Here is a 15,037-nt window from a genome sequence, read left to right as displayed (position 1 = left end):
TATATTTTAGCAAACAAAGACATTATTGTTCCTCTGCTACAAGTTGGATAGTTCTTTTCTTAATTAGTACTCTATCTTATACTGGTTAATGAATCTCTCATTCCTTATGCTAATAAGCACTTTCTCATCTTTTGAGTCTGTGGGTTTCTTGGGTCAGTTGTGATGTTTCCCTGACAGAATTCCCTTTTACCCAGTTGGAGCTGATTTCAGCACAGTTACCGAATTGGTTTTATTTGTTTATTCCTTACCTTGGGAGTTCTGCCAAATGTCCTTGTGGCCTGTAAATTCTACCTTCTGTGTGTCCACTATCAGTAGTAGTTCCTTCTTCCCAAGCTCTGTTAATCTTCCCCAAGGTCTGAGATCACTGAAACATGTTGAGCCCTAAACCTTAACACAGCAATTCTACCAACAATTAATTAATTTTTCTAACATCTGGACGTCACTTAGAACTTGTAAGATGCTGTTTCACGGGTTATGTCTCACAGAACGGGTCAGGTTGGAAGGGGCCACAGTGGTCATCTGGTCCCACCTCCCTGCTCCAGCAGGACCATCCTAGAGCAGGTGAGACAGGATTGTGCCCAGATGGTTCTGGAGTATCTCCAGTGAGGGAAACTCCTCAGCCTCTCTGGGCAAACTGCTCAGTGCTCGGTCACTGCTCAGGGGAGAAGTTTTTCCTCATGTTCAGACAGAATTTCCTGTGCATCAGTTGCTGCCTGTTCCTCGTCCTGTTGCTGGGCACCCCAAGAAGAGCCTGGTCCATGCTCTCAGCACCCCTCTTTAGGCACTTACACAGATCAATGGGGCAAATCTCCTCAGGGACAGGATGACAGGGCATGGCCTTAAGCTGTGCCAGCTTGGAGATTTGGAGGAATTTCCTCGTGGAAAGGAAGATTAGGCACTGGAATGGCAGCCCAGGGAGGCGGCGAGGCCGCAGACCCTGGAGATGTTTAAGTCAAGACAGGACACGGCACTCAGCGCCACGGTTTGCCTGACACGGTGGCGCCCGTCACGTCACGCTCGATAACCTCAGAGCTCTTTTCCAGCCCAAGTGACGCCGTGACACTGTGATTGCTCTCTTTGTCACTCGGCTTGACAGCACACGGAGACCAAACGGCGAACAGCCAGCCAAGAGAGCCGCGCCGCGGGGCGGCCGGCCGTGAGGGCAGGCGCGGAGATGGCGGGCGGGGCGCGGCTTCCCTCACGTCACGCCCGCCTCCCGCGGCCTTCCGGCTGCTGCGGCGGCCGCTGCCGATCCTCTCCCTCGGGGACCGCGGGCCTCGCCTCCCTCCGTGCCGGGAGCCGCTCCGGGAGCAGCCGCCTCGTCCCCCGAGCTTCCCCCGGGGGCGCAGGTGGGTGCCCGGGGCCGGGCCGGCACGGTGGCAGCGGGGCGCTGGCGGCGCTCCCGGGGAGGGATGAGGATGCCCGGGCCCGCAGGGATGGGGCTGCCGCCCCTCTGTGGGTTTGCTCATGGCGCTGCTTCGGTGCTTCGGTGTTAGAGCTGTGCTTGGCTCCTTTTTAGGGGAAATGCATGTGTCCTGCTTTCTTACCAACCGTTCTGACAGTCCCCTGTTCCTTCCATCAACAATTTGCCTTTCGAAGCTGGTCGCTGCATCTCGTGTCACTGCCGCATCATACTTCTCCACTTGTTTTATCTCACGTACAACTGGCCTTAGAGGATGGCATTTCATTTACAAAAGCTGAGTCTTCCGTTCAGAGGGTTTCCGGGGAAATGCCCCCGTTGTTTACTCCAGTGAGTTTTGAGAAAGTCCCTTTAAACTCATACCGAAAGTGAAATTGCGTTTGCAGCGCTTGTGGCATTTCATAGCTGATGGAAGAGTAAGTCACAAATATTCTTGCTAAAGATTCTAATGCCATTTAGTGATGGTGTGATGGAATTTATTGTAAGTGTTAGAAATGTTACATATAAAGTCACAGGTTTTATGTTTGTGAAAGCGTAAGTTTACTTTTCAGACAGAGTGTTAGTAAGAATAAGTTTAATTGGAGACTGCAGTGATGTTTTCTGTTTTGGTGACTTAATTAGAAATCACAAACTTACCAAGCTACAATGCTGATAAACAGATGAATGAGCAGTTTATAAATGTCACCTATATTTACAATTCTTAGTCTTAAGCAGAGATTGCAATTTTAAATTTTATCTGGGTGATCCAAAACCATGAGTAACTTTTTTTGTAAATATTAAATAGAATTATGGCTATAAAAATGCTTCAGCATAACTTAAAAGTGGGAAAATGATTGTTACAGGCTGGTAATGAGCATTCCCTGGTGTGTTTTGGGAAAGGGTGAAAGCTGCATTAATAGCTACAGTGCAATGTTTTGAAAATTGAGTGGTTTTGTCACTTTTAGCTTTGTAAATGCCATTGTTTGCCTTGGCTCTAAAATAATAGCAGCGGCATCCTAGCAGGAAAAAGAATGTGTGTTTGTCTCTGCTGGTTTTGACAGACACTGTGCAAATTACAGCAATCCAGCTGGAAGGGTTGTTAAACCATCTACTTGCCCGGTTCATCCCTCTGACTCCTGTTTAGGGGAAACTATTGTCAGTGCAGCTTGCAGGGAATTCTTTGTAGCTCAGTAAACCTGGGCTTGAGGTAAGGCTGACTGGTAAACTTACGCATAATGAATATTTGCCTGCTTTTTTCCCCCCCTCAAAGAGTGTTTTTCTGAGCCAGGGCCAATTTTTGAAACTGGGGGAACTCTTTCCTTTTCTCCTGAGAGCTGTGTGCCAATGAACAAGAATAAAAGATGGAAACCACTCTGAAAGAAAAGTGAAACTGATTAATTAAATTCCATAGCCACCTTAGTGCATCAATGCCAACATTGTAAATGCTTTTCTGTCTCATTTGAAGGGCATTTTCCATATGAATCCCAGTGTCCAAGAGTCACAAATCTCCCATGCTTTATCATGCACCTAGAGTTTGGGGTTTTTTTGTTGAGATCTCTGCACCCACCTTCCCTTGCCCTCTGTGTGCCTTCCCTGCTTTTTGGGGTGTTTGGTTTTTTCCCCAGGGACATGCTGATTAACTCAGAGTTTCTGAGCTGAATCAAAAGTGGTGGATCCAGTGCAGGGCAGAACAACTGAATTGTCAATTTTGATGTATTGACTAATCCCAGTTCACATGAGGGGATAGGAAGAGGTTTAATTTGTCTTGAAATGGCAAGGCCCTTGTAAGTTATCCCTATTCTGATCCAAATTTTACCCTCCTCAATTATTTTTCCCCCAGTTTTTCTCATAGTTTGGCTTCAGTTTCCCTTCCCCACCAACATAATAATCATCATTTATTGCAGAATTCCAAAATGTCACTCAGACTTCTTGAAAAGCAGATTATCTTACTACAGGAAAACTATATTAAAGGAATGTTTATTTTTCTCTCTTTTCCCTTCCAACTGTTCCCTTCTTCTATTTTAAAAGAATGGCACAAAAGAAGTATTTGATAGCAAAACTGACAAGCTGCTTAAGAGAGGACAAAATTCAGCTATGGAAACCACCATATACAAATGAAAATAAAGAAGCTGGTGAAGAGATGAAGGTAAATATTTTCTCTGAGTTGATGTCCTGCATCTTCTATATCATACTGCCGGTGCATTTTCCCAGTTTTTCTTGTCATTTTCTCAGGAGCTTGTACAAAAATATTCATCCAAGCTGAATATCAATAAGAATGATACAGAGAATATGCTTGAGGAAATACGGTGTAAAGCAATTGAGCGTGGGACAGGAAATGAGAATTTTAAAGTGACTGGGATTGCAAGACTTGATATTTATCTGCCTCGTAGAAAAGTGAGTAACACTGCAGAAAAGTGTGCATAAGTAGCTTTACTTTGGGGTTTGGGTTCTAGATCTGTGTCTATGCAGATATTTCCACTACAACTTTTTCAGGTGTTTAGTATGAGTGATCTGTGTCAGGTATAAAAAAATGGACTGGGGGAAATTGCATATTTTAGTTTCCCAGGTATATGGAAATACCATGGCAAAGGAATATAATATTGAGGAGATGAGTAATTTTTCCCTTTAGGATTTAATGGCAAATAATCTTTCAGTTAAGAAAAGTAAATTAGATTTAATTGTCTGTTTCAGTTTGATTCCTTATGATATAACTGCTTGTATTAGCAATAAAGAACAGATGTATTTTTTCAGCTGTAGAATACCTAAAGTTGATTCAGCATATTGGTATTACTTGAACTTGGAAATGAGAAGGAGGATTTTCTGTTGTGATGGCACTCAGCTGTTCCCTTCATAGAATTGCAGAGTCACAGAATCATTAGGTTGGAAAAGAGCCCCAAGATCGAGTCCAGTCTGTTCCACCACCTTGTCAACTGAACCATGGCACTCACTGCTTCTTCCAGATGTTTCTTGAACACTTCCAGGGATGGAGATTCCACCATCTCCCTCAGCAGCTCATTCCTCTGCCTTCTAGAGCAGGCTCCTAAAAGCTTCTCCAACAGAGAACTCAATTAAGTTCTGCCCTTTTACAGTCAGGTTTCAACTCCTATTTTCATGCATAAAATAATCCTGTAGTGAAAAATAATTACCTGGGCTAAAGGGTAGAGAGTTTTAAGTGATTGCCATGCAGTTAAAACAACCAAATAGTTTTATAATTCTGCTTTATAATGCTGCTGGGCAAATAGGGGAATGAATTAATTTAAAATTCCAGTTTATCTAATCTGGGACCAGAGACACTAATAGGAATTAATCATAACTTAGCCAGTCACAGGTGAGTGGAATAATTGCAAAGCACAGTTAAGATTGGAGGTGCATAATTAAATTAATTTAAATTGTTTGGTTCTGAATTTAGATTTATTTAATTCTGAATATCCTGCTGTTATAATGTTATTTTTAGCACTATAGTAAGTACAGAACTGGAAATTATTACTATGTATGTCCAGCCATAACCCTCTAAATATGATTGTTATTTGGAAAATAAATGTTATTGTGGAACAGTTAATTGAGAAAATGTCCAAAGTATCCTGATATCATGCTTTTCCTTCCCTCTTTCTTTTCCCCACCCAATATAATTACTACAGAGCAGGAAAATCCCACTGGAGACCAGTCTGTTCATCACAGGCAAAGAGCTCAGATCCCAGTAAGTGCAATCATCCTTTGTGCTTCTCTCATGAGACACCACCCTGTCACAGAGCATTTTTTAAAAAAGCAAACAAACCCACTTTTTATTTTATTTAAGCTTTTCCTTAGCATGTATTCTCTGAACAGGATGTCCAGTGTCCCTGTAGGGCAGTTCTTCATGGGAACAGCTGTGGTTTAACAGATGGAAAACAGGAAAAAGATAATTCTGTGTGAATCCCCAGCAAGTACCAGTGTTCCAAGCCTGTAACCAGGCAGATCCTCTGAACAGTGAACGTGACCTTCTCTTTCTTTTGTGTTTTTAAGCTTAAAAAAAATCAAATTCTATTCTGTTTTGCTTTTTCCCTTTTTGTATCCCAGGTTTTCTCTATGTAGTACATAAAGCTCTCTGATGATGTTATTTTACTTCTAGCAGTCTTTTCTAGCAAAAACTTTAAGCCATTTATAAGCACTTGTTTTTAGGTTTTATTGCTATTGAAACAACAATATTATATAACCTTAAAAAATTATGTTCACAGATGAAATTATTTATTTCACAGGATAGCACAGGAATATGCATTACAAGAGAATGCTGTCAAAATAATCATAAATAAGAAACAGCTTGATCTGGGTATGTATCTCTAGTTAAAGATACTTTTATGATAATTTTCTAGTTTACTGCTTCTCAGAAAGAAAAATTGCATTGCAACTCTATTAATTTCAGAGATTTCAAAAAACAGCTGTTATATTTGTCAGTTTCTGATTTATGGGAAATGTATTAAATTATAATAATCCAAATTCTTAAATAGAATTAGATCAATTAAAGGAATACTGTAATGAATTTAGAAAATCCCCTTTTCTAATGTTGAAACACTGAAAATGCACATTTAAGAGAAACTCTAAATTCCTTCAAAAACCTTATTGTATAAGAGCATTTTCAAAGACTTTTTGTAATGCTTTGCCCATGCTCAACCTGCCAGACATGTGGGAAGTGATGATACAGCTTTTTCTTAGCTGATGGCCCTATCAGAGTTAGAACCACAGAACTGACAGAAAGAACCTGGATTAGTTCCCAATTCCTCTGTCCTGTACTCTTATGGTGTATGATCCATGGACATGTTTTTATTGCAGTTTTTGCCTGAAAAGCAATAAACTGAAATAGAAATAATGATATTTTTTGAATGTTTGGGGAAAAAAAAAAAAAGGGAAAGAAACATACCAGTCACTTCAAAAGCACTTTTAAGACACAAGTGTGATTCTAAATTTTGCTGACTGTGTCAGTAATTTTTAGGGGCTCTGATTGAGTCCTCAAGTCTTGCAATTTCAGTAGTTCCAGTAGTTAAATTGTATTAATCACACTCTATTTTGCAGGTAAAACCCTTGAAGACCAGGGTGTCACACACAATGCAAAAGTGATGGTGCTTCAACTGGAACAGAGTGATGAGGAAACCAAAAGAAAAGTTCAGGAGGAAGAGCTTCAGTGTAAGAAAGAAAAAGAAATAAATGACAAGATGCAGAGAACTAAGAAGGGTTTGGAAATTCTGGCAGAGAGAGGTAAGTGGGCTTGTTGGGTTGACGGGGGAGATGGGTGCTCATTCATTTTTGTGCATCAAAAATTGCATTCTCAGAGGCCTTTCAACATGGAAGAATGCTGAATTTCAATTCACATCTTTCTAGGTATCTGCCTACTTGATAAAACTGGATTTTAAGCTGGCTGAAACTTTTTTTTCCACCATTTTTACACAACTAGAATGCTACAAAAAACTTTGGCACTTTGAGAAGGATATAATATGAATGAATTATTTAATTAGCACTTGGCAGTTAAGGGACTGATGACTTGTGAGAAACCTTAGATTTATTGCAGACAAAAGCACAGTGCATAATGTGTTTTAAGTCATTAAACACTTTTTTTTTGTAGTTTAGCTATGGCTGTGTGTAACCATGGTTTCGTTGTGCAGAGCAGCTCATTTGTCACTGTCATCTGCAACACGGCTGTGGTGTTCTCATTCCCTTGGGATGTTGATTCCTGGCAACTGTGGATTAAGTTAAAGGGATATAGTTAATTTAACAGTAATAATTCTTCAAAATGAGGTTGTGTTTGTGAGCTGCAGTGCTTAGTGGTGAGTTTAAATCACTTCTCCATTCCATTGTTTCACAAATCACAAAATTCCTTGCTTGTGAAGCAAGGAACTGTGGAACTGAGCAGATCACAAATTCCTGCCAAATGCAGAAACACCTGAACAAAGCTTCAAAGCCGGTGGCTTCTGCTTTCTTACCACCATATCAGTTTTTGAACACATGACAGAAGTGTTTGCATTTTTGGATTTAAGGAGTGGTTTAGACCCCAGATTTTGAATCCTGAGTTGGGTCTCTTTCAGGTTTTTGCCACTGTCAGTTACAGCCAATGCCAGAGTACAGAGCAGTCTGTAATGGGCTCCCAGGCTGAAGGTTCTGTGAGAAATGCAGTAAGGGTTTAACAGTTCCTTTGTTTCATGTGACAGAAACCACAGGGCAGAAGCTTTTAATCTCAACAAACTCTTCCTTAACTGTCTTTTGTCTACAAGAAAATCATCTTTTCATTGTAAATCAAATGGAAGTAAAAACAAAATTGGTAGTTTGATAACAAGGATTAAAGATGTGGGCAAGAAAAATACTGAGCTGTATTTTTTCCCAGCTTTATCAACTATGCTCGGTTGTATTTTTTAAATATTCCAGCTTCAGTTGATAAATCATTTCAAATGCTGTGTTGTGTAAAACGTAGGTGTTTCGTCTTCTGCAAAAAAAAAAACTTATTTAAAGTTCATGGAACTTTTGATATTGTGTCTAAATTTCTGCATGCACAAGGCCTTTTCCACAGTGACCTTTCTAGAAGTTCCTCATATTTACCTGGCCAGAGCTACTGTTGGTTGGTACATCCAGAAAAACACACATGCAGCCTTTATATGTAGTTATGATTTTTTTCGTTGTTTGCTGTTTTGTTTAACAACATTACTAAAATAATCTTATGGCAGCAGAGTTGCTCTGTTGAAGGTGGTGTTTAAATTTAAACTTTTTTGTATCTTTCAGAGGAGTACTTGGATGCAGACTCTGTCCCATACCTAGATATTGCTAATCAAACTGGAAGGTCAATTCAGATTCCTCCTCAAGCTAAAAAGGTAGGTGAAAGCATCTTACAGTGCCACTAAGATGGCTCTTTAAAGTTGTGAATAATTTAAAATACAGGACTGAAATACAGCCAGACTTTCTGGGTTGTAACTCTGGGCACATTAAATGCTTGTTTAATACAAGTAATTTTGAAATACAATTGTCTGTACTGGGGAATATCTCAGTCATCTGAAGACAACCTCTGATTCCTGATCTCATTGCAAGTCTGATCTGGCACTGACCCCTGTGTGGTCCATATCTTACTTTGGGGTTTAAGACAAGCTTTAATTTTGTTGATCTTAGTACCTATTAAAAATTTTGGGTGTCCTAGAAAGGCATAAAAGTAATTTGTTTCTTAGGCCTTATTTCCATTTGTAAACTTGATGAGTCTGCATGCTGTTCTCATGCAGACTCATAAAGTTTACAAATGGAAATATTTGTAAACTTCATCATGAGTCTGGAAGAAGTGTTGAACATAATAATTCACCTGAAGACTTAAAGCATCCAGTGTTCAAATGAATAAGATTTCATCAGTATTGATCAAGGATCAGAGGAAATATTGCAGGTTGTTTTACCCAGAATTATTATTACATCTTCATTTGTTGTACTGCAGGAGTGTTTTCCTGACACGTTCAAAATTTAATTTTCAGTTCTGGGGTTTTTCAGGAGGTGAATTCTTAGGTTTTGCAAGATAATTGTGATAGCAAAGCAAAACAAGTTTGGTGCTTCAGCACTCAGAAATATGCAGAGCTTTTTATCACTCACCATCAAAAATCTTTCTGGGGTTGCATATTTAAAGTAAACTTGGTGCAGCATTTCATGCGCCAGTAACATTCGTTGCTTTTGACTAGACAATATCTGACATTATCATATGGAGCAAAAGTGTGAAGCAGTGTGAGCACTGGTCTTACGGAACTGATACAGTGGTGTTTTTCTAGGAAGAACAAGGATTCTGGTGGATTACCTGGATATTTCCTTTTAGCTCTTTGATTTGGGAAGGTGCAGTCAAAAGTCTCAATCTGTTTTTCTAGGCACTTGTGCTGGCTATGGCTTACCATGAGAAAGGCAGAGCATTAATGAAGAAGAAAGAATATGAAATAGCACTGCCATATTTGTTGGATGCTGATAAACACTTCTGGTAAGAACATTTTGAGTCCTTGTGTCTGTGTTTACTGTCAGCCCATAAAGGAACAGCACAGCCTCTACCTGTACATATAAATCAGAGCCAGTTTTGCCTGGGTTGCTCCACACCCCCTTTTGCAGATGGGAAGGAGCAGATAAAGCTCTGACTTGCAGTGACAGGTGGCTTCATGTAGAACAGCTGAAACAGATACTGCCACTGGGCAAGTTAATCTTTCATAACAACATAAACAGAAACTGTCAATATTCATGTACCAGGTTATAAATCGCATTAGCTTGAGAGACAGTTACAGATATTTATTTGCAGTTGCTCCTGTGAAGTAATAATTTCTTGTAAAAGATGGAGCATATAGCTGAGGTCAGTAACTATACCAGGGCTTCTGCAAGAAAATTCATTTGCTATCAGCTGTCAGAGCCCCAAATTGTTCTTTTGAGATCCCAAAAGTAATACTGTTCCTGTCTGTTTCTCATCTGTGTGGGTGTGCAAGGACACTGGCACGCTTTTCAGCATGTTCATGTGCACTGAGGCAGTTTCTCAGTCTTCCCAAAGATTACACAGGGTTTAATTCCATTGTGCTTTTAGAGATGCCATATTAAACAGTAGGCACAGCTCATTTTGTTACTGTAGTGCTTTAAGATGTAGCATTGGGATCAGTCCTGTGTGTGAGTGAATGGAATGGGGTTCAGCATTTGATTCCCGTTCCCCTGGCATCAGTTTGCTGCCTCAGATACGGACAGTGTGCTTTCTCCAGAATGAGTGTGCATGCTTCTAATGTTGTTTTATGAATGTTAAAGAGTTGTGTGGGGGAGGGGAAATAAACAACCCCCTTTCAGGAAAAAAAAAAAAAATAATTGTTTTATTTTCCAGTGAGTGTAGCACGGAGCTGCTGAACACGGTTGATAATTACGCAGTGCTGCAGCTGGATATAGTGTGGTGCTACTTCCGTCTGGAGCAGCTGGACTGCCTGGATGATGCAGAGAAAAAGCTGTCCACAGCACAGAGATGCTTCCAGAGGTGCTATGGGGAGAACCACGAAAGGCTTATTGACATCAAAGTATGCTGGGTTTGACTTAATAAGGGTGGGATTTTTTCCTACATGTATTCAGTTACTGTTCCAAGTATTGCAAGATTGGCTTTTAGAAGCTTCAAGTTTTCCTGTGTATCATCAGCCCAGGAAAAACATTGGGCCTGGCAAAAAGGTCATGGCAAACCTGTGTTTGTATGAACAGACATCATCAGGGGTTTAGGTGTGGTGCTTTATCTGCACACTGAGTGTCACAAAGCCCTGACTGTGTCTTCTCTAAATGTGTAGAGTGTTCTGTTGATAATGAACTGGTGTTCTACCACATGCTTCTATCTATATTATTACCCCTCCTTCTTTAAACAATTCCTTAGGGAAACTATGGTCGGGAGAAGGTTTTATTTCTACGGCTTTACCTCCTCCAAGGGATTGGGCACTACCACAGTGGCAGAGAAAAGGAGGCTGCAGAGTACATTCAGAAGGTAAGACACCTTTAGGAAACTCTGGAGTCCTTCACTCCAGCCCCTCAGTGTGGGTTCCATCTTGAACCTGTTCTTTGCATACTCAGAGAAACAGGGAGGCATTTTTTGTTTATAGTTTAACAGTATAAGTGGTGTCCTTTTGTTCTTCCCATATCCAGGCATCCTCTTTGTACGGAGAGCTGTCCATAGATCCTGACAAAGTGGATCGCCTGTCACTCCTGGGATTCTCGGAGCAGGAAGCTCGCCTTGCCCTGCGGGCGTGCCATGGGAATGTGGAACATGCTGCCAATCTAATCACCAACAGGAGAGAGGTGAGGGCAGTGAAAGCATTAAATCACAGATCACCTGAGTTGGGGTGTCCATGAGATAGGTGTTGTGTGGCCAGGGCAGTGTGGTGCTGACTTAAGGATCTGGGTTATCCTGCTCTGGCACTGTTGGCACAAGTTTGAAACCAAAACTTAATGCACTAACAGGGGAAGCTCTGTCTCAAACAGATGGGACAAAACATCCACGTGGCTTCCCAAAGACCTTTGGTTGTACTACAGAGCCACAAGGAAAGGCTTTGCACCAGTGTTTGCTACTCAGCAGTGACATGGGAATAAACCACCAGGACTAAGCATGGGACCTGTCACTCCCAGGCTTTGCTGCTCCATATTGTGACTTTGTACTTGGAAGATCCAGGAGGGAAAAAGGATTTTTTTCACGCTAGAGTGAGTGAAGACAGTGCTGTCCAGATCTGAAGTGATGTTTGGTAAGCTGAGGAGGCACTTCTAGACTTCAGACAGTGAAGTGTGGACAGAAAAGCCAACTGGCTCAGGGAAGACTGAACAGAACTCCCTGGCTCCCTGCCTGGTTCTGACTGTCTGTCCTTGGCAAGTCTTGTCTGTGGGCCCATCTGCCAAATGGGTTTGTCACTTACCACACAGGGTCTGGAATAGCAGTGATAGCACCAGATCTGACTGCAGAGCGGAAGTGTGGCAACAGGGCTGGCTCATGGAAATGCAGCTTTATTTAGGAACGAGTGTCTGGCAGCACAGTCTGTATTTACAAAAAAAAAAAAAAGTCTTTTCCTCAAGAGATTCAAACTTGATGCAAAAAAATCCAAGAACCCCTATATGCACAGGCTATGTGTTAAAGCATTCCCATGCACAGTGGGCTTTGCAGTGTCTGTGCTCTTGCAGGAAAAGGCACAGATCAGGAGGGAGGAGAGAGCTAAAAGGCGGCGGCGACTGGAGGACATCAATACCCTGAAAAGTATGGGCTACCCAGAGAGAGCTGCTCAGATAGCTCTTCAGAAGACACAAGGAAACCTGGACAAAGCCTTTAAGGTGAGTGATTTTTCAGTAGAAGTAGTGTTGTACAAAATATATCTGGTTAGTTTTTTTTTTTATTGTTTAGCAGATTCTTATTTTTTTGTAGTCTACATTTTTTAGTTCATAGTTACCTTTTCTGAACTGTAATGACTGAACTTGCACTTCCTGACCAGTAAATCAGATATCACTTAAGTTGGCTGAGGTTTGCTTATATCAACCATTGGGCTGCATACACAACTGTGCTGAGGACTGTTGTAGCTCTGTTGCTCTATTCTGATCTCTCTCTGTTTTCTTGCAGTTTATTCTTGACAATCCTGAGTTACTTTTGGAAGATGATGATGATGATTCTGTGGCCATGGATCAGTTTCAGGTTTCCCAAGAAAGTATTGAGCAAGTAAGCTAGACCACTTGGTTTCTTGTGAGTTGGTTGTCTTGCTTCTGAGTTGTGCTTGCAAAGACAGCAGATTTCCCTGAAGTAGAGTTGTACAAGTATTCTTGGACCCATGTTCACTCAGGCTGTCACACTCCAGGGTCTGGCATCTATTCAGTCTCCATGATGAAGTCACTGGGGGCTAACATGTAATTTGTGTGTCCTTCCTGCCCATTGCACCAACCTGCCGTGCGTGGATGTGGAGGGAAAGTGTGTGCACTGTAATGCTCTATCCCAAAAGAGACAGCAAATAAGAAATTTATTCAAGTCTCTAAACTGCAGTGCACAAGGGAAAGAGTTGGAATGTGTATTTCTCATGACAGGCTGTCTGACAAGCCAGTAGTTAGAGTGGCTGTGTAATTGATGTCAGGCAAGAAAACTGTATTGCCTAGGAAAAACACATAAACCCCCCTGATACACTGGAGTGCTTTGAAGTTTTCTTTTGAAAACAGCAAAAGAATTGGTCTGGTGCTAGACAAGAGCCTCTTGATCCTGCTCGACATCCCCATGCCTTTAATAGGTCACTGCCCTGTTGTTAACTGTTCCAGTAAACCAGAGTCAGTGTCCTGGAATTCCTGGCATGCAGCATTTCTCTCTGCGTGAGAGGATGACTGTCAGAGGCAGAGTTGGATTCCTGTCAGACCCTGGTGTCAGATGAGCTTGGATTTCCCGATTTTCTGCATTATTCCTTTTTCCCCTCCTGCAGCTGACATACATGGGTTTCAGCCGTGAGTCAGCAGAGCAAGCTTTAAAGGTCTTCAAAGGGAACATCCACGTGGCTTCCCAAATCCTTGCTCATTATGGGGGAGTTCTTCCCCCTTCACTGCTGCTGTCCTCAGAAGGATCCAGTCCATCAGAGGAATCCACTTCTTCCAAGGACCTACTCACAGAGTCTGCAGGTGAGAATGTTGCATCCAGCAGGGTGGGTAGGGAAGGCTGTTCTGGCTTTTGTAGGAAATAATTAAGCAATTTCTGCTGAAGTAGTGGCACAGGGCTGCAGTAATGCTCCAGGCTGGTTTTACTGGGAACACAGGAAATTACAGGAAGGCAGCTGTTGTTCCCTGCAGTGACAGCCACAAAGGAACCAGAGGAGACAGGTACCAGCTGCAGGCAGGTGCAGCCCAGGAGGAAAGGTGGCACTCAGGGTGTCCTGGGCAGGGCTAAGGAGTTTATTCCAGCCCTGTGCTCTGCAGGTGGCTGACCTGCCTCCATACTCCTTCATCATGTCCCTTACAGAATAGAACCGTAATTGATAACTTTCCTCTTAACAAAGAAGAAACTTGCACATACTTCTTCTCTCGTTATTTGTCAGAGCTGTAGTAATCCCTGGTGTATAATTAAAGGCTTTCCTACAGCACATTTAAATAACAAGGACAAATGGCCATCCTGCCTCTGTCCTTTGCAGAGTAATTGTAAGAGGTGGTTGTGCAGGAAGGAGCTGGCAGAGCAGCCACGCTGGGGAAACAGGGAGAGCAGCAGCTTCTTTCATTGGTGAATTCACTGCTGCTGCTTTTTATTGGAAGGTTCCTCTAGTTCACCAACAGATGAAGACATGGAGACTGATGCAGTCAACGAAATCCTAGAGGATATTCCTGAGCATGAAGAGGATTATCTGGATTTAACACTCGAGGAAGAAGAGCAGATAATTCATGAATACTTATCCTATATACAAGTACCGCAGCACTAAATCCCATTAAATCAACTTTAGTTATATGTATTTACCTTGTCAAATTGAGTTTGGATTATAAATGCACCTTCAGCTTATCTCTTACTAAGGGCCTTGAATTTGGTTAAACTATAGTTGGAATACTTAATTCCTGCTTATTTGTAACTCTGCTTAAAGCCTACATTTGTGATACATTGTAATTTTTTGTCATAGAAAAATAGAAACATTTATTTTCAGAAGAAAATTTAATAGAACTAAACTATATTTTTATTGTGAAATAAGTTAACTCAGTAAAGAAGCATTTCTATGCATTTTAAAATACCAGCTTTAAAAGAAAAGCATGAGTTTGTAAATGAGAAACCTTAACTCATGAGGCTGTAGAGGTATATCATCTTTCCAACTTTTCTTCTGAAAGATTTCTAAGAGGCATTAATGTATCTGTTGTGCATGAGTTTATACTGTGTTCTGCTTGTCCCTTCCTACAGGTGTTACACAGGCAATAAAGGTAACTCTGTGCTGCTTCTGCCTTTGGTGAGAGACCTCTGTGCTTTGTTAAAAAAGTGGGAGCTACCTGTCAGGGCCTGTCCTGGGACTGGGGGAGTGATGTACTGGCATTTCCTTTTATAACCAAATAGCCACTTTCCCCAAGCAGCTCTGTTTAACAAACTCTGCAGGTGTGTGGTTTAAGGTTGATGGGTTTCCAGGGGATTGCAGATATTCTGCAGTCAGTGCTGAACAGAGCTTGGTTCAGGTGCTGTGGCAGTAG

General features: G+C 41.6%; 1 protein-coding gene across 1 annotated transcript; it reads left to right on the top strand.

Moving 5' to 3' along the window:
- Positions 1-1,201: 1,201 nt before the first annotated feature.
- Positions 1,202-14,798, top strand: NUB1 (negative regulator of ubiquitin like proteins 1). The gene is made up of 15 exons (XM_021555291.3): positions 1,202-1,349; positions 3,428-3,545; positions 3,632-3,793; positions 5,038-5,096; positions 5,635-5,705; positions 6,446-6,628; positions 8,141-8,229; positions 9,250-9,356; positions 10,227-10,413; positions 10,755-10,862; positions 11,021-11,173; positions 12,044-12,190; positions 12,474-12,569; positions 13,312-13,504; positions 14,129-14,798. Exons 2-15 carry the CDS (start codon positions 3,429-3,431, stop codon positions 14,290-14,292), a joined length of 1,836 nt encoding a protein of 611 aa, XP_021410966.1. The 5' UTR covers positions 1,202-1,349; position 3,428; the 3' UTR covers positions 14,293-14,798.
- Positions 14,799-15,037: the final 239 nt, after the last annotated feature.

This window comes from Lonchura striata, chromosome 1 (assembly GCF_046129695.1).
Source record: "Lonchura striata isolate bLonStr1 chromosome 1, bLonStr1.mat, whole genome shotgun sequence".
NCBI classification, from domain to species: Eukaryota; Metazoa; Chordata; class Aves; order Passeriformes; family Estrildidae; genus Lonchura; species Lonchura striata.
The sequence above is the reverse complement of the archived record's forward strand: the minus strand, read 5'-3'. Positions and strand labels throughout refer to the sequence as shown.

Coding starts and splice junctions, on each gene's coding strand:
- NUB1 (XM_021555291.3), top strand. CDS start 3,429: ATGGCACAAAAGAAGTATTTGATAGCAAAACTGACAAGCTGCTTAAGA. Junction 6,629..8,140: donor GGAAATTCTGGCAGAGAGAG/GTAAGTGGGCTT, acceptor TGTATCTTTCAG/AGGAGTACTTGGATGCAGAC. Junction 10,414..10,754: donor AAAGGCTTATTGACATCAAA/GTATGCTGGGTT, acceptor ACAATTCCTTAG/GGAAACTATGGTCGGGAGAA.